Consider the following 20358-nt stretch of genomic DNA (forward strand, 5'->3'; position numbering starts at 1 on the left):
AACTTACTGCAGTTGTACAGCCGGTTCAGTTTCTGGAGGTCGTACTCACTGAAATCCATTCGCTGTCCTATGACATCAATAAAGTCTGGTATGTTGGTGATGATGGTGGGCTCAGTTCCATTCCTGAATGCAGTCTTACTGTAGTGCATCACAGAATTGTAGTCATAGGGAACATTCAGGAAGTCTGATGTTTTATCATCGTATTTATTGAAATTATGTTCTCTACCTAAATGGTAAAATTGAAAGGAAAGATTGTCTGTGGCTCAAGGAAATCAAATTTTAATGTAACGATTTGCAATGACAGAGAATCTATCACATCTCAAAATATTTTTTGTAGTAATTTACTTGTCCTAACTCTGTAAAACAGTTTTATTTCCAGTCTAGGGCTATTTACTTTCTTCTTTCAGCCACTGATGACTTCTGCTGGATGAAGCAAAATTTTTGCTACCAGAAAACTATTTCCTGTGGAACTACTTATAAACTTTGATGGGCTTGTGATACCCAAGAGTGGAGAGAGGGTTTCAGTACTCAAACTACTGCAATTTGCAACTGTTTCTAATCTGTAGTATCTGATGTTCAATTGCTAGTCATTTTAGGTAACAAAAAAACAATTTAGAGTTGCCATCAGATAAACTTCCAGAATTTAGTTTTACAGATGTTTTCTGGAGTATGGACAAAAAAACAGTTGCTTACTACCCAATAGGGAGTCAAAATTTAAATCAGTCAAAATACTGTGACTATTCTGGTCAGTGTAAAAAAAATTGCAGCAGTTTCAAACGTCTCACAATAATGGAGCTTGTCACTAAAGAGTCATCAAAATACAATGGAAATCAAATAACAGAGTCTAAGTAATTTTCTGTAATATATAATTGCATATGCACCTGACTATTGATCACGACTAAATAAGAATGCATTAGATTTAATCATTATCCTGTTTTTCAGTCTTCAGTGTGTATCTGTGTTAGGAAAACATCATGTCTGCATATATAACATTGTTTTTGAACAGCCTGAAAGTCACAGAGGACGATGACTCCCTGTGGAAGCTAAAGAGGCAGAAACAGAACAAAGTCCTGAGGAATTCTGTGCCATCTCTCAGGATTGTGCCAAACATACCAACACTTACAATTCACAAGCTGCATTTCTAAAGTAACTGCTGGTGTGACACAGACCCTGAAAAGTCTCTCCTGCCTACCAGCCTTCTGCACACTCTGTTCTCTCAGCTCTGCTGCTGGCATCAGGTATAGCAGACAGGCAGAAAGAGAAGGACCGGCGTTCTCACTGGAGATTTTCTACTGGTTTTGGTCACACTGGATTTTTCAGACTAGGGGGTGGGGGTGGGGGGGGGAGTTGGTTATTTTTATTTCATTAAGGGCTTCTAGAGTAAGTGTGCTTTTAGAGGATTCATTTTTAAAAACTAAATTATCCTCTTCTGCTGCCTTGTGGTACAGCACATAGTATAACAGGATTCAGATTTCTAATTAGAGCTTCAGAAACTGTCATGGCACAAGCAATTACAACAGCAAAAACAAATGAGAATTTATGTTTCAAGTAGATGTCCCTTTATATCTAAAATAAATAATAATAATATAATAATATCATTTTTATTGATATACTGGCTTTGAAAAGTAAGTCCAGGCAAGAGAATAGCATGACCACTAAAAGATGGCTGGAAGAGATGTTCCACAGCTAAACTGCTAACCAGAGATTGAGAGGACAAGCAGAGGAGTGACTGACCAGACTGAATCCTGTCCCAGACGATGGTCACATAGTCATCCCGGTCAGACCGAGACTGCTCATGCCAGAATCCCAGGGCGTGCAGGAATTCATGCTGGATTGTCCCAATCCTGTCACAGCTGGCTCCAATGGAGAGTTGCTGCAAGCCCATTTGCCTGTTTCCCACTGAGGACCAGCAGCTGGCATTGACATAAAATGAGAGAGGGCTCTGTGAAATACACACCATCCCCATGCCATGCAAACCTCAAAACCAGTCTATTCAATAGGTACATTTTTAACCTGAGCATTGAAGTCACATTTTGTTAGAGAGAGCACTTTTCCATTGATCTATTCTTTATCATACCCCTTCCTCTCACACTTAGCTCTGTTTTGATGAACAAGAAGGTCCTCGTCTCTGGCTCTATTAGAAGAAAAATGTTGAGCTATTTGTGACAAAAGAAAACTGATGATGATTTCTTTAGTACTCTGGAACATCAAAGATTGTGGGCACATAATTTAGAGCAATTAAGTTACTGCAAATGAACAATTTTCAGCTAGACCACAATATGTGACTGTGAGCGCACTTCGAGCATGTCCCGCTCATAAGGAGAAGTGTGTTCATGAACAGTCTCTCCTCTGCCTGCTTTTCTCTGTACTGTTTTGGCCTTTTACTTTGCATGGGGCTGTGGCTGCTAGGCAAGGTGTGTTTCTGCATGCTGTGTTTACCTTCTGGCAGGTTGATGGTTTTGACAGTACTTTTCACAAGCTCTTTTCTTTCTGGCTGTCTGTGAGCTGCTGTGCTAGAGCACATGCTGCTCTCACATACTCCCAAGAGCAAAACTGCAGCTGTGCTGCAAGTTTTTATTAAAGGGTGAAAGAATTTAGTGAGTTATCTACACAGGCCAATAAAATGGCACCCCATGTCCACAAACTAGCAGGCACAGAGAGCTACATTTAAATTGATATTTTATGTAGCAAATAAATCAATACTTACCCAATGAAGTACATAAAATTAATCGGGCACAAAATATACCATAGGATTTGCAGTCCTATCACCCCAGAAATTTAAAAATACAAGCACACCATGTGCTTTCAAACTCCGTGACTTATTAGTGCAACATATTCCCCAGTATTTCATTTTCCACAGAGCAACGCAGGCCTTGCCTATTGATTACTCATTAAAATCACAACATGAGACCTGTTAAGGAGCACATGTAGCATCCATAATTACAAGGTCTTTCCTTGAACAAGGCCTCATAGTGATTCTTGTGTTGAGCAGAAGAAGTCCATCACAGGCCTGGGTCCACCTCCTACCAAAGCCACCTCTGGCTTCGCAGCTGCTGCACAGTGCACAGCAGGCTACAGCAGGTACATCCAAGACCCTTGGCAAAAGTAACATCCAAATGACAGTAGGTGCAGCTGCCCCTTGCCTTTGGTCTGTCAAATGCCTACAGTGCTGTCAGTCAACAGCCACAGAGGGAGCAAATACACAGTCTGTACCACCCTGCCCTGAGAATAAAGTTAGGCGAGTGGGACATGGCACTGCAGAGCAATGGGCACATAGAATCCTATGTCAGCAGTGTCTTCTGGAGGGGAGAAAAATCTCAGCTTTCCCCAGGTGTGTGAGAGCTGTACTGCCTGTGACTCAATGCTTCCTGTATTGCTATCAGAGGCTGGAGGAACAGGCAAGCGCTTGCTCTGACTAATCCCACCATCCCCCTTTTGGAGTTGTAAATAGACACACACCATCAGTTGCAGTGATGCCACTTATTTCAGGTACATATTTATACTAATGTCCTGCCACTAATTTTCTTCCCACAGTATCACAGATCACCAATATCAGCTCACAGACACTCTGACTTACCAGCACCAAGCTGGAGAGCCAGGGATCTGTGTCAATCTACTCCTGCGTGGATTCCCTTTGCCATGTGCAACAGTGGCAAAGAGCTGAAGCGGCCCCAGGGGTGCTCCATGAAAACCCCATTTTCCATGTGGAAATACTACAGATTATGTTCCTCATCCCTGGTCTGTTAATCATTTGATTCTACCACTCCATGTTAGTTTTCCTGCTGAATGAATCGTGCACTTCATGAGAACAGTAAGGTGAAATGGCACATCCATTGCAGGTTTCCAGACTCCTCTGTGAACTTTGCAGTCACATCTTGCCACATCTGATTACCCTGCATTTCTGTAATTCACAATTACATACCTCATGCGTTTTGCTCAGCACAAAGGCGGGAGTTAACATAATATTAATAATAGCCAAGGTTAATGATAGATGAAGAATGTGTACAGGGAGAGGGCTCTTTGTATAGGGCCTTGATACACTCTGTACATATGCCAGAGACTACAAATGTGTTTTTACACAGGGCAGTCAATACAACAAAAGACAGCTGGCTTCTTTTGTGGCTGGTTTCATTTGAATTCAAACGGGTAATCCAGATGAGGACTTTATGGCTTACTTCAAATCCTTTTGACAAAAAAGTTCCCCCCACATTCCTCTCTTTTATAGATGCAAGCCAAGATCAGAAAGGCAAAGATGTGATTTATCAACTTTACTTGAAGTGGTAAAATTTTATGTTGCCAGGAACTTTGTGTACTTCTCTGCACTGTACCCTCTGGGCTGAGGTCTCTAGTCAGCAGATAGAAGAGTCCTAATTGATTTTAAAAGCTCCAAAATATTAGGAACAACAGAGCAAAAATGGGTTGGTTTACCCGGCTTACATCCATTACACCAGAAGTAAGAAATGGCTTGAAATGAAAGCAGTTCATTCAGGGTCAGTCCTGATTTCTTTGTACAACCCAAGATGACTCAATGAAACTGGATGGACCTTTTCAAGAGACTGCACCATTTAGCTCCAATCTTTTAAAATGTTCTGCTGTGGATGTGTCAGCTAAGGTGATGGAAACACTTCAGGGCAAGCCACACACCAGGCAGTGAGGGCAAGATATGTTATCCAACTAGAAGGATTCATCTTCTTCATCACCATGACACATCTATTTTCAATAGACATATAAACGAAACATTGCACAGAGGCCTCCTACTTGCTGTAGGCTAAATATTGTGGTTCTTTTTCAGGTACAATTATTAGCAAATTCAATGCATACTTTAGGGGATGAAGGATTACAAAATTCAGCTACATGAGTTTTCCATTTAGCTCAAAAAGCTGGAGTCATTAGCACAGGGAAATGCATTGCTCCCCGAGTCTCCAATTATACATCTTTTAGAGCTGAATTTCAGTGTCATATGTACAGCATGAACAGCAGCAAACACAAAGAGCCAGACACCAAAGAAATTTTGAAACACTTATCTGATACAAATATCTCAGAACAAGCCAAAGGGAAAGAGAAACATTTTTATTATCAGAAAATCTTTTCCCATTTATGAATGCATTCTCATATCAGGAAATGAATTTCTGAAAGCAAATTTCCTCACCAGGCTATCAAGCTCTCCCTGTTCTCCTTTTCTATAAGATAAATGGTTCAGCACAGAATGAAAAATATATTTGTTCTTGTTGCACTGTTTTGACAGAGAATGTCTTAGAAGGGAAGAAGATGGGATAATTTTGATTTCTTTACTGGAGTCTTATTTTGCAAAATGTAAGATGAAATAGCATGGTTGTTCATCAAAAGAGGTAAATAAAGTAAAATATCAGCAAAATATCTCAGTGTTGTACAGAAATTTAAAATATAGCTTTTTTATCTGAATGCTCATGTGGCGTTGTTCAAGTGCAATTCCATTGTTACATTCAAAAAAATTCATTGCCCCACAGTGAGAACTATTATATTTCTCCTTGGTTTTTCTTTTCCCCTAGAAGCCAAGGTATACTAGGAATGACCAGCTGAAAGTGATACTCCATATATCCAAAGATCAGTCAAGAATATAATTGCTTTGTTTCTGATATCTTTTACCATGTCTAGTAAAATACCTCTTATAGGACTTGATTTCTTCTTATATTCAAGAATAAATATCAGTAGAAATTGTTCATTACTACTAGGGTAATACCTCTTTTGGAAACTGTGGTAGTTTTAAAAAGACTGGGAAAATGGAGACAACAAAAATGTAAAATTATGACCAGATATATGAGTTTTAGGCCATTAGAATAGTCTGAAAGCAAACATAACGCAAATTATTTTGAATTGCTTCTCTTACCCACTTCCTTTGAACACAGATATGTAATTCTTCTCCCCTTCCCAAGGTTTGAAGTCAATACAGGTTTTCAGTCGATACTGTTCAAATGCCTTGAGGATGACTCCCTTAGCATTCATTTCTGCAAAGCAAACAGTGTTCTTGTCAATATTGAACTGAAAGATTTCTACTGTTATCCTTATGGAGCAAGTCCCAAGGGTAGCTCTTGCTCCAGCAATCTTTGATCAAAATAAACAGATTGTTGCTGGATTAAGACCCAAGGGGGGACCTACAAAAACATAAATTAGGGTATTGCAACACTGTATCTTGCTCTTGTTTTGCTCCTCTGTAATTTTTCTTTGGTACTTATGTATCAAATATGACGAGTATATACAAGGATACTGTGTGGGGGTTTTAATTTTGTAGATTCTTTCTTTTTTTTTTTTTTTTTTTTTTGAGATTTATGTAAACAAGTATTAAATAGATAGGAAATGAAGACTTCATATTTTACCTAATACAGAATGCAGGCTACAGATCCCTCACTGAATTTCTCCAGCATTTGAATTTTTCAGATTATATCTGAAAAATTCAGATAATCTCTGTTATCTCCTCTAAGCAACTTGCATAGTTTCGACACAAAGATTTAAAGGATGGAGTCAAATTATGGTGTGTCTCTGACTCACATTAGGGGACTCGGCAATGTGCCATTGCAAACTCTCTGTCAGAATGCCATTTTGCCCTCACTGCTGTAAATTATAGAAATGGCCAGGTAAACTTCCTGTCCTTAAAAATATCTTCAGTGCCCTCTTTTCACCTCAGCTTTGTAGAGTTTCATGTCTCAGACACAAAACCAATAGGATCTGCTGGGCTGTAGCAGGGTAATAATTCAAGAAAGGAGGTGAGAGCTAGCTCTGATACCAAGATTATAAATCCCTTTTGTGCACACTCAGCCCCACTCCTGCTGTGGGAAATGGCCTGCTCTAGACTGAGGAAAGGACACCACAGGAGCTTTGTCAACCTGTGCTGAACAGTTCAATCAAGACAACATACAGACATGGTGAAGGGCAATACTGTACCCAGGCTGTCCTCAAGGACGTAAGGGATAACATGGGGCCATCGATAGTTGTCACCAATGATGGAGTTTCGTTCCTGTATCCAAGAAAGAAAACAAGTATGCAGTCTTCAGTAAAAAGGAATTTAGAATCAGGGACTACAATAGTGCTAAAGCAAACCTACAATTCCAAGTAAGACATAAAGGAAAACAATGAGCTCAAAAACCTTGAAAGATTAGTCAGAGGTCTGAGGTTTGGGTTTGAAATCCCTTCATGCCCTTCTACTGGTGTCTCCAACTTCTGCTGCATTTTATCTGTAGAAATTACCCAAGTTTTTATGCATGTGCACGAGAGCTTCTGCTCCTATGGGAAGCCTTAAGATCTAAAGTCCTGAAAACTGCACAAATATTAATAGTTTTGTAATTTTTTATAATGCAAAATTTGTTTCTGTGCCTTTAGCAAGTGCTGTCCTTGCTTCAAGAGGCATATTCGGCATATCTCCCAAAAAAGAGAGTAAAACACTATTTTCAGACTTCTTTCAGAGTGCAAGACACATTGGGGGTTTCCTGCTAGATATGTTTAAGATGTAAATGTATTTTTTTTTTCATTGATCAGATAAGGATGTTGGCGAGATGCCTTAAAATGTGGTATTAGAGATCTAAATTTTTCACTGGTTTTAGTCAATCTACTTACAAGAGGAAGGTTTTGCAGTGCTGCTCAGTAAATTTAACTGGCTCAGAATAAATATTGTGCAGATAAACAAAGAATTTTTTTTATACAAACCTGCCTGGATGATGATCAGTGCTGCCTAATCTCTTAAAAGTGACAACGTATAAAAGGAAACAAGAAGCTAATAATATTGATCTAATCACTGATGAGATCTCATGCTGGATAATGTTTCTGCATATGCTGTTGATTCCTTCAATGTTTATGACATTTTGTAGAATTCCATCCCCAGTCATCTTCAGTTTATTGTTACATAAACAGCATTTATTGTTTGTAAGAGCAGGATGCATCTATTATTTCCATGCCAGTGATACTTTACATTTAAGTCAATGACTCATTTTTGGCTTTGTATTTTTATTTGAACTCACCCCACGAAGTTTGATGTCTCCCTCAAAAAGGTCTAGTCCTAAAGCTAAAGGGAAGAGGAGATTAACATTCAGTTACTGTATTGATCTATGACTACTATAATGAAAATTATAGAAAAAAAATTGAGACTGAATTTTGAAAAACCTTCATTTATGTCGAAGATGTCCTGATCAATTCCTCCATCTACGTCTATTTCTGAAAAATAAAAAGACAAGTGAGGTAGGACATTAGCCCTTGCTGTTATCTTTATGAAGTGTGAAAATTAATGCAATAACAATAACAGTAATTATAAATCTGTGTCTGTCCTAGCGATGTTTATGAGCAGCTGGTTTTGTTGACTGCCTCCCGTGCATACAAATAGATCTCTAAACAGAACTCACCAGTTGTCTCTGGAGCAGGCTGGGGAGGGGAAAGAAAAAAGATATTATTAGAAAGGCAGATAATGAAATGCAGCTCGCGTTACTTTCTCAACAGTATTAGAGATGTGATTCAAGCTCAACTGACAGCACTTAGCACATGGCTTTGTGTTGGACTGACTGCACCCACTGCCTCCTCATTTGACTGGAAATCTGTATTTGCTCGTGTGGCAGCTTTGTGCCCTCCCCACCTCAGGGTGCCCAACAAGTAATTCAGCCAGAACTGCTTCTGTAGAGGTTTCACAGATACTTTTCTGTCACAATTCAGGTAGTACTAAGTTGTCCTTCACAAATGGGAAAAATACTTGATTCTAGTAATACTTGATTCTAGAATCAAGTATTGCTACTAGTGCAGAGCCTGTGGGAGCTATGATGAACTTCCCATCACAAATGTGAAGACTGGGGAAAGAATGAGTGGTCTGGTGTTACCCAGTGAGGCTTTGAAGGACTGGGTACACAGCCCAGGTCACTTCAGCCCCAGTTCAGTGCCCTACCTGGACTCCATTTACCTGAGTAATAACAACTCAAATGCTCCCTTTGCAACATGGAGAATCCACAGACCATAATGAGATAAAGTGACATATGATGAGATATACATAGAACAATTTCATTGCCATAACATGCCTAGAGAATCTTAATTATTTTATTTAACTGGACATTTCATTTTTGGACTGCCTTGGACATACTTGACATAACACTGCATAACTATTTCTCATATAGTGAGTAAAATAATGAACAGCCTTTCTAAGCAATTGATCCTGGGTGTCTTGTATTTGTATGTGAATAGAAGTTCACAAAGTGAAGATAAAAAACATCTTTATATTCTAAAATAAATGTAACAGCAATTCTGGAAAAAAGTGGGGGATTTTTACTTTTTTTTTTTTTTTTTTTTTTTGCCACAGTTTTCCCCTGTGCTTCTTTCTCCATATAAATAGTTTATTTTCTGTACATGCATCTTTGCATATAGGACTTCTTTTTCCAGTGTGATAAGCATCTGCAACTTCCATTAGAAGTAATGAACAACACAAAATCAGAATGCTGAAAACCAGCAAAAACCAAGTCCGTGCAGTCCCTAGGAAAATTAATTGTACTAATCTCTAATATCTGTACAATGTGTAAGACAACTCTATGGCCAGAATATTCAAGAGAGATTCAAATGTACATGTTCTTCTAGACCTAAGTTTCAACACATAATGATGGGAACAATTTTGAGGGAAACAACTGTGAGCCCTACAACTGACTCCATATAAAAATTTTAACCAAACACAGAGAAAGAAATCCTACTTCCCATGAAATGCCAAGGTTCAGAAAGAAAGCTTTAAAATTGTCAGAATGTCTCATTTTAGCTTCATAATGGAAGATTAATTTTTAATCTGAAATGACTGTCTTTTAAAAACTTCAGCAAATGGCAGAAAAAAATACTGTAAATACAAAGGCCATAAATCTCATTTTATGATTCACCTGAACTAAAATTCAAGGTGTTGCTTCACATGTTTTGTCAGATTTTGATCATTTAATCTCATTGTCTAATAGATGAAAACCATTTTTTGCCAAACCAAATGGAGACGATAATTTTTAAGAAACATAATTCCTAATCAGCTGGCACAGCAAACATTTAGTAGCTGTTATATAAACAGCCAAAGTTTTTAATGAGTTTCTCCTGCTTCCTTTTTCTATTTTAATCAAACTACCACTCACATATGTCTTTGTCCAGCCTAAACCTGACCCTGACCAAGGTCAGTCTAACTGATCTTGAAGAGTCAGTTACAGAAAACACGGAGTAGAATCTGTTTCCTGACTTAATTTGTCCTCAAACAGCCCTGCTTCAACACTTTGCATTTTCGGAAGTTTTTTAATTTGTCAGGTTTTAAGTGTGGTGGCTCTTAAAAACCCAGTATCACTGCAGAAAAGTGACTGACTCCATTTTCAGAGTTGGGCAGATGCAAATGCAGAAGGATTGATATTGATCTCACATTTCAAAATTAACTGGTATCATTCAGGTTTACATTGATACATGAGGAATAAGGATGGGGACTTTAGAAAGAAAACCCCACAACTGTATATACACACAGCTTAATAACTGCAGATATCTTGTTCAGACAAACCATCCATACATCTGAAATGTCAGTAGACTCCTCCTACATGTTGAAGTTTCATGCACATATATCGTACCATTACACTTTGTTATCACTGCATAAGACAATTCATTATCACTGTGCATAAAACACAACTTACATATTCAAGTTTTGAAATGAAGGTGCAGCTTGTAAAACAAGTTGCAATTACATGGGCAAAGTGTGCAATACACGTTTTAAAGGTTTCATTTGCTTTTAAACTCCCACTCACACAGATTTCTTGGATTAAAAGAAATTACCAGTAACGTTTGCAATATTAAAAAAATAAAATCAAATTATTGCATTTTATGTAAAAATTATTGATGGAGGAGAAGAATCACACCCATATAGCCTGAATCCCTTTATAACAATTAATGGTGAGTAAAAACTTTCTGCGGTTCCAATAACTATAAATTACAATGTACTCATATCTACTAATCAGAAAGTATAACTGTCCTAAAGGTACAAACTGGGTAACTCCTGGAAAAGCTCCTCTAGCAGCATCAAAAGCCCACAAACTGAGATCAGTAGCTGAGTACAGTGGTATTTTTGGTGCACAAATCAAAATGTGAGTCCATGACTGAAGAATACCAAATGCAGCAACTCAGTGAAATCCAGGCTGGTCCTCAGTGTCTGAAAACTGCCACTGAACGTTTTATACTGAAGGAATCCCTTCTTTCACATCTTTCCACTGTGTTCCAAAAAAAACTAGGTCTTTTGTCCTGTGAATCTCAACAGCAAAGTACTTTGTTTCAAAAGTTGTATCTCTGCATACAAGTATCACCCATTCACATGGCAGTGACTTTGGTCTCAATACAGCCTGACAAAACATATGATGCAATTTCTAGGCTGTGAAAGTATTGTAAACACACAACAAATACACAGTTCATAGTCTCGTGCAGAGGAAGGTTGTGTTAGCTGAAGTGTGCCAAAGAGGAATCTAATTTAGTCTAATCTACACATACACAAATTTCTGATAATTTTTAGTATCAGTCCCTAATTTTGGACATGGACAACATGCGAATTAAGACATTGTAATGGTTGATTAAACCACTTGTGAGAGCACATTTAACTGACAAAAACTTCATGTGCGTCTTGGACAAGTGGGAAACATCTCATCTATTATAATCATGTAAAAATCAGGTAAAGGGACTCACTCAGTAATCAATCAAGAAACAAATGGATAATTCTTATGTGCCAAGAATATCTATGGCACCACCATGATGCCCTGGCATCACTGTAAGATGATCTACCTCACCTAGCCTAGACATCTATTCAGATGGAATATACTCATCTAGTTTGGATGAGACATTTAACTTACCAGTGATTTTTCCAGACTATAATATTTTAGTATTGGCATCAAGAAATTTGAAATTAGCTCTTCCTGGCCATAGAACTGATGGAAATTAAATAATTAGCCCTGGTGGTCAGAAGCCCCTCTCTCACACAAGAGCTGGTTTTTAGGAATCGGTTTGATGTCAGGTAACTTCTGAATCTTCGTAACACCCTGTATCACCTACTATAGGCTTTAACAAAGCCTGCAGTGGAATCTAAAGACTGAGGCTTGAGTTTTCAAAAGACTAGGGCAGAGGCACAGGTAGTGTGAATAGTAGGGGAGGATGGGTCTGGAGTGATGGGGAATACAGGAGGACTATGGGAAAGTTTGGATTGTGAGGCTGAGAGCTTAATTTAGGGAAATGTATGAGCATGGGTCAGTGGAGAGGAAGAAGATAAGGCTGCCACAGGTATTTATGTTGCATAACTTCAATAATGTTATTGCATTTACGTAGTGTCATAAAAAGTAATGCCTTACTCTGTAGATTACCCTGAAGATATGAAGAGCTGAAACAAATTTTCACGAACCTTTCGATGTTTGTTACCTGAATTATATTGTGTATCACCAAAAGTTCCTGACCTCTACAACAAAGCCTCCCAACATGAGCAAAATGCTACATTTCACTAAAAAAGGCAGGTAATATCAAAATCTCAGCTGTTACTTTTTGACCTGAAATATTTCAGCTGGATTGGAGGAACAGGAAGCAGAAGTTTCCAAGTATATTCAGTAGCTAAAAAGGCATAAATTCCAATAGCAATTATATTGTGTTGTAGCAAAAAAACCCCAAAAAAAAACAAAAACAAAAAAAACCAACCAAAAAAAACCACAACCCCCACAATAAAATAAAACACAAAAAACAAACAGAAAAAAAAACCAAAAAACCCAACCCCCCCCCCCCCCCCCCAAAAAAAAAAAAAACCCAAAAAGCCAAAATATTCAGACATGGACAATTGAAATAAATTTCAGTTCTGGATTTTGACCTCAGACTTGTTCTGGTAACTTTGAATACTAATGGATATTTTTCTTAGTTGGGGAACACAAGGTAATCTCTTTCCATCTATAGCCAAATCTATGAAAAATAGCAACACTAAGACCCCAAGGAAACAGGAAACAGAAATCATTTATCTCTCCCATGCAGACAATAACAGAATTATATTGATTCTGGAAAATAATAATTAAGTATTTTCCTCTCAAGCTACTCTTAAGCTGCATTATTTTCTCACTCCGATAAAGAATATATATTCTTTGTTTTCTTACCAGACTCCAGACCACCTGAAAAAGAAGACAGGTTAGAAGCCCAGGCACAGAAAACAAGCCCATGTTCTTCTCCAGTCTACAGTTGTGTGGATAGAATTTTACACCAAGTTGGTATTTAAGATAGTAAATATCATAAATCAGAAACTTTGTCCTCTCAACAACAATTAACTCACCTTACCCATGTTTTTCTCGTCGAGTAAGCACATCATTGTCAAGTAAGTCCATTATTACTGTATTGCAATAACTAACAGAAGCATTTTAATTATTTTTAAGAACTGCTGTGAGAAAAAGTGTTGGAGAGAAATTGAAATACAGGATAAAATAGAAATAAGAAAAAGGAAATATAGGGGAAAGACACACTGAAACACAGGAAATTCCATCTAAATTCAAGAAAAAAAATCTTCTCATTGTGTTTTTAAGCACTGGGACAAGTTGCCTACAGAAGTTCTGGAGTCTCCTTGATGACAATCAAAACACAGCCAGACAGAGATCTGACTGATCTGCTGCAGGTAATCCTGCAGCACAACTGCAGGGGAATTGAACTAGATCTCCAGAGGTGTCTTCCCACCTTAGTCATTCTGTGATTCAGAGAATAAAGCTGACACTAAAACCTTTTGAACAACAGAAAACTAGCAAGACTCTTGGCAAGTCATTAATATATTAATAATTGTACTTTTTTTGACAGAAATTGAAAATGAGAAATGCATATACATAAAAAAATCTATCACTAACATAATTTGGGTATCCTGCTTTTGGAAAATGCAGAGCTATTTCTAGTGTTGATATATGTGAGGCACTGCATTTATCACTAGCGTAAAAAATGGCATCCTTCTCAATTACTTAAAGACTCCATTCAAATGATTTTTTTTAAATGTCAGTACCATTGTACTGTCACCACTGTCTGTGACTCTTGGGTATTTCTTTCAACTTTAACCATCTCTTCTACTTCCAAGCTGTCATTGAGTGCTGGGATTGCCACAGCTTCTTTTTATGCTTAAACTGTAGGTACTTGTGGTAATTGTATGGTCAGACTTTGCTAACCTTTTACTTTGCCAGACCAACTACTTGTATAGACTAACACAAAAATTAAGAACGGCAATTAGATTTTTTTATTGTAAATTCAGACTCACAAAATTATTATATCAAAATTAATAACATGTTGCATTCTATTTTAACTATCAGAGCTAATATGAAAGAAAGATCCTAAGTAATGAGGACAGCTAAGCCATTTGTAGCTGCTCAGATCCATACCTATTACATCATTGCTGATGCATTGAGAAGCAGCAGTTGTAGATATTATTGTTCTTATAATGGTATGGTCTTTTTCTATGAAAGCGACTAAATATTAAAATTCCCTACTCACCAATAATGATGGTGTCAACTGTTCTGAAATCAGTGTTGTTTGGTAGATCAAAAAGCTCTTTTGTCAAGATTTCTTCTGCAAGTTCATCAGCCCTTGAATTCTGCATGTTGTCATCTCCAGCTGCTGGGAGATGATTGGTACGGGTTCTGGAGGATGCCCGTGCACAAAAAAACCCTGAAACCCAACCGTGATTGCAAAGCAGGTTTGTTTTTATTAGACGCAGTACCAAATAATACATACCGACCCCTAGGTTTTTTGAAAAGACGCTGAGCAGGAGAAGGAGATGGAGCATGGTGCTCAGGTGGGAGGGGCAGGCAGGTGCTGCGCCTTCAGGAAGTCCCCTGGATCAAAATGGCATGCATCTTGTCCTCTTCAGCCCCTTCATCCCAGAACCACACCTCATATCTCCTCCTCTTGGAGTGGAATTTTTCCAGTTACGACATCATCTCACACTTGGCCAGAGTGTGAGATGAGGCCATAACAGCTCACGATACCACCTTCATTTTAACAACAGCTCCATTGTATATTGTTCTTCTTTCAGGTTAAGTTCCCAATACATTGTTTCTCTTAAGGGTCAAATTCCCACCGTTAAACAATAAGGATCTCTTCATTGCCTTTTCTTCATTATCTGGTCGACGTGCCCAGCAGCAGACCAAATATGGCAGGGCCTTAGACATGACTTTGGTCCCTGACACAGGTGACCATGTGATCCATGGTTGGAACACGTTGGCACTCCACCATACTAACAACAGTACAAGGCAGTATGCAATCTATTAAAAATCAGTTCAATGATACTAAACTAGAAATACAACAAATAATACATAGAAACCCAATACTTAAGGCACAAAGTAATACTAATCCCTTTTTCAACCAATTCCAACCCCATGTCCCTCCAGCAAACAGATTCCAACTGTTGTCTTCTACAAGTTGTTGAGTAAGTGTCCATAATTCCTGTAGTTGTGCATGATAGAGTTAGAATGGTCACTTAAGTTTATACAACATACCTAATCAAAATCTTCACACCATACTCATGTGTTAAAAGCTAAAAATCAATTGCTGCACAATTTTGTAGTGTAGCTTGTTTAATGCTGTCTGCATCAATTAACAAATCAGATATAGCTGTGCTGGTAGTATTGCTAAACTTTGCTAACCAACAACTAACTCCATCCAGGCTCATGAGGCCTTGTGCACTTGCAACCCCAAGAGCCAACAAAGAGGCAGTGATTGTCTTGACAGTGTTCTAGAATTTAGCTGTATCTATGTAGTCAGGAGTAAAAGCATGTGTGCTTTGAGTATGACAGTGGTGAGTTTGGTTTTGTTGGATCCATACTGAAGTAGTTATATTTGGAGATAAGAGGGTTAGCTTTCTTAAGGTGTATGGAAATTTAATTGCCATTGGCACTCTGGTCTAGGCTCAGTCCCCACAGATTGAGATGATACCTTGTGGGAGTTGCATACATGTACTAAAACTCAGGGTTAGTTGTGCTGTCATTGAATTATACCAGCATGAAGTATTTTAATACAATGGTGGCATTGACCCACCAAGTTATAGAGCTATTTTTTGTGCTAATAAATTTAAAGGTGGTATAACTATCTGCATTCTAGGTGATTAAAATCCACAAGTCGTCTGGGGATAAAGGGAGATTTCCCGAGGTGGGGTATTTGTTGCCAGAATCAGGTAGCTGGACAGACCACAGGTGTAGGGGTGCTCAGGGGTGCTGTTACATAAGTGCTGCAGCTCGTGGGCGGTGAGAGGGACATATCATATCATGGATCAGACACCTTGTGAATGGGTTCTGAGCCACAGCAGTGCTAAGGCACCATAAGGTCTGGTCACCTTCGCCAGAGTCACCCAGACGTTTTTCCCAAGGTGGGTATGAATCTGAGGTACCCTGCTAAAACATAAACAGAAGAAAAGTCACCTCCCCACCCCTTCTCCCACTCCCACCTGTTACTCCCACCGACAGAAGTGTTTAGCAGGTACTCAGCACCCTGGAATGTTCCCCTGGAATGGTAATAGTAACCTGCTTTGCTTCTGCTGCTATCACCTCAGCAGCCATAGAACCAGGTTCCATGGGGGGTTGATACTATACCTTTGCATCTCAAAAGTAAAATTGCACAGGACCTTGAATATATAGGGAGGGCATAATTCAAAAGAAAATTGACCCAATAGTTCCACTGGGGAGTATATGAGTAGAAGGAGTGGTGCTCCTAATGCCTGAAGTGAGTGGATGTTAATTTTCCTATTGTTTAAAACAGTGCAACTATAGAATAACTCCACTGAAACAAAGGTAAAATAAAATTAAAAAAAAACTATATACATCTGAAAATGTCTCTGCTATTCTCATTCTTCCTCTACACAAAGAGGCTTTTAATCAGGAGGATTTTAGTTTTATCCAAAGGCATTCAGCCCATATGCGCCAAAACCATCCCACAATGATAACCAAAGGACAGTCAGTAGGGACAATAGGGAGTGTTGTTTCAACATTGGCATACACTGTGAAGGAGAGGAAAGATAACTTCCAGAACAATAGTTTTATTCAACAATGGTGAGAAATATGAACTGAGTTTTGTTTTAAATCAATAATGAAGGCAGTTCAGTATAATATTAAAAATCATAAAAATAGAAGAAGTATGAAAATGGCAAAGTGATAATTATAAGTAAACTAATATTATGAAAATGTTAGCTCAAGCTATGGAAAATGGTTTTTAATTTTCTTGTGCTGCTCTAAGCCTTATTTTCCTTGTGGATAGGCTAATGATCAAGGCTATGGAAACAGAAAAAGTCATAATTTTCAGACCAGATGAAACTTGGTGATACACATTAGAAGCATTTACAACTCCAGAAAACTGCTGTAGGAGCTGGATATTTAGCTCTGTATCCCGCAATACCCCAGTATGACATCATATCTTTCAGTAGATGAACTACGTCACACCAGGACCTCAGTGGACAGGTTCACATTGTGCTTAGCTCCTTGAAAATCTTCCAGGTAGAGGTCACCTAGCTACCTTGCACTCCAGTTTTCCTTTGAAGGAAATCAGCTAGGTCTGATCACACCAAAGCTTGAGGGCAGCTCCTTGGATAACTCACTACCAACCCTTCCCAAAAGATAGCACGGATTAGCCTGCACTCTGTAGGCTCTGCTCAGTGTAGTTCTCCAACACTATTGCAAAAAAACTCACATTCTTTTCTGTCTTTCAGAACTTGCAGCACATACTTTAAGATTCATATAATGAAACATCCACTCCAAAAGACTGAAACACAAGTTACATGATACACTTTGATTGGCAAAACACATAAAAAATAGCAACTTGTAAGGCTGCTCTTGTGCTGTGTATATATAGAATTTGACACTACAAATCCACTTGCTACTAACGCAGGGTTGAAAGCAAAATATAAAAAACACTTGCTTGTAACAAATCATGAATAGTTGCTTGGATTTCTGCATCTCTTCCTGGAATCTTAATTCTAGCCTGTGGCCACTGCATGGTGTCAAAAGCCCAGTTGGCAAGTTTTTTCCTATTCCCAGCACTTCCCCAGGGGTTCCATTCCCCAAGATTACCTAGCTGCTGCATTTTTTCAATTATTTCATCCAGAGGATTTCCTGTTTCATTAATCAAAAGGGTCTTTATTGCATTTTATATGCTGGGGGAGCAGTCTTAATCAATCAATTTCTCATGGTAACAAATGGGGATCTCACATCAGAGCGTCAGTTCCGAAATAAAAATAATTTCTTTCATTCCTTCCTCCTTCATTCACTGTATATACCAGAGACACTCAGACCCTGGTTATGCACTTTCTGTGGGGTATTTAATACTACATCTCTGGGTAGCCGTGGCTAGCAAATTAGTATCCTGTGCATAAGTTTTAAATACATTCTCTTTAAAAGAAATTTGGGCTTAGCACCAAGAATTTCTTTCAATCTCCAGCATCCATTTTATGAACAAGAGTTAGAGATTGCTTAAAGAATCATCAGCAAGGGTATCAGCAAAAACTAGATTTAATATTAAGTGACAAAGTTTGTTGACAAGATTCACTCTACTACTTAAAGAACAGTTAAGGCACCCCAAGTTAAAACAAGCAACAGCAAACACAAATAAAAGCCAATCAAAACAGAATTGAACAAGGAACTCTCTCTGTTTGTGTGTGTGTGTGTGTAACAAAAGGACAGTGAGGCACAGATAAAAAGGAATATGCTTTAAAAGCTTAATATCATTCAACAGTACTTTAACTTACACTTTAAACTTAAAAATTTAACAAAGAAACAACACTTATGACTAATTTAACTTATAACTTAAGTTATACCTTAACTGTAACCATTTAACAGAAGAATTATGCTTAACAGCATTTGAACTAACTTATAATTTAAAACTTAACCTTACTTACAGGCCTAGTTTACTGAGATCTCAGATTGCAGCGCAGCAGCAGCAGCTACAAACACTTGCCTTTGCAACATTATATTGGCCCTCAGCAGTTGTATGCCCTTGTCTTGTTTGTCTGTTTTTCAAGCTCTGTATTCTTTTCAACTGCAACTTTGTATGCAAATAACAGACATTCAGCCATGCATCTAGCATGAAAAAGCCACTCTTTAGAGCGTTTTTGAGGAGTTTGCACAAACTTTCCCTAATATTTCAACACTACCATGGGATCTTTGATCCCATGGCTTGGGCTCAATACTTGTACAAATTTCTAGCTTGTCCACAATATGCTCCACAGTTCCGGTGTCCACCCCAGTGGCACCCCTGGTGGAGCCATGGCCCGAGACTCCTTTTTATGAAATATCTTTATCAATGCACTGGCATTAGGACACGATAATGACAACAGAAATAGTGAGGGCAATAACTCTGTTCTAGTGGTATCATCCAGAGACACCACAAATGCAAAGGACTAAGGGTTCTTCTGAGTGGAATCTGAAATGTACTCGAGCTATGTTTACAATACACCAGGCAACAAGTGTATGACAGTGATTACACTTTGGACACAGGAAAACATTACTAAGCTCCCATACACAGCTGGGTACTCAGACTAAGTCTTGACCTCCCACATGCTGCACGCACACATGGAACAGTGTCTCTCAGTACAGCTATGCGTTTCACTTTCTCGGTGCAACCATGCACCCCACTGCCCAAGCCCTGTCCTTTCTTTACATCAGTTTTTGTTCTCCGGCCATCCCATCCTCATCGCCATTAATGTTACGGGTTGTGGAGGATGCCCGTGCACAAAAAACCCTGAAACCCAACTGTGATTGCAAAGCAGGTTTGTTTTTATTAGACGCAGTACCAAATAATACATCTCAACCCCTGGGTTTTTTGAAAAGACGCTGAGCAGGAGAAGGAGATGGAGCATGGTGCTCAGGTGGGAGGGGCAGGCAGGTGCTGCACTTTCAAGAAGTCCTCTGGATCAAAATGGAGTGCATCCTATCCTCTTCAGCCCCTTCACCCCAGAACCACACCTCATATCTCCTCCTCTTGGAGTGGAACATTTCCAGTTACAACATCATCTCACACTTGGCCAGAGTGTGAGATGAGGCCATAACAGCTCACGATACCACCTTCATTTTAACAACAGCTCCATTGTATATTGTTCTTCTTTCACAGGTTATATTCCCATCAATTGACCCAATACATTGTTTCTCTTAAGGGTCAAGTTCCAACCAGTTGAACAATAAGGTTTACTTCATTGACTTTTCTTCATTGTCTTATCTTGTCAAAAATGATCAAAACTGAAAAACTGTATCCATTGTTTCTTGATTACAGTACCTTACAAGGGCTTTGTGTAGATGGTGAACTCAACAGAAATGGCACACTTTTGGTCTTACTACTTGACTTTGGAAGAAAGCCTAACAATCTGATTTTCTGGTCCCCTTTAAATGGAAATAATCACTA

At 38.6% G+C, this 20358-nt stretch overlaps 1 protein-coding gene across 5 annotated transcripts in view; it reads right to left on the reverse strand.

Moving 5' to 3' along the window:
* The window catches only part of LOC137473818 (E3 ubiquitin-protein ligase RNF138-like), a 50659-nt gene that overhangs the window by 12142 nt on the left and 18159 nt on the right, over positions 1-20358 (reverse strand). For 4 of the 5 annotated variants that reach the window (XM_068189834.1, XM_068189825.1, XM_068189842.1 and 1 more), the window contains 7 exons: positions 8367-8385; positions 8131-8181; positions 7989-8032; positions 6919-6991; positions 5867-5984; positions 1731-1913; positions 8-222 (listed from right to left, as the gene is read on the reverse strand). In XM_068189834.1, the coding sequence (XP_068045935.1) occupies positions 8-222; positions 1731-1913; positions 5867-5984; positions 6919-6991; positions 7989-8032; positions 8131-8181; positions 8367-8385 (703 nt within the window). Of the gene's footprint in view, positions 1-7; positions 223-1730; positions 1914-5866; positions 5985-6918; positions 6992-7988; positions 8033-8130; positions 8182-8366; positions 8386-13109; positions 13238-20358 lie in introns of those variants that run through there. The other variant, XM_068189858.1, reaches the window with a different exon arrangement.

Source organism: Anomalospiza imberbis, chromosome 1 (genome assembly GCF_031753505.1).
Source record: "Anomalospiza imberbis isolate Cuckoo-Finch-1a 21T00152 chromosome 1, ASM3175350v1, whole genome shotgun sequence".
Taxonomy (NCBI): domain Eukaryota; kingdom Metazoa; phylum Chordata; class Aves; order Passeriformes; family Viduidae; genus Anomalospiza; species Anomalospiza imberbis.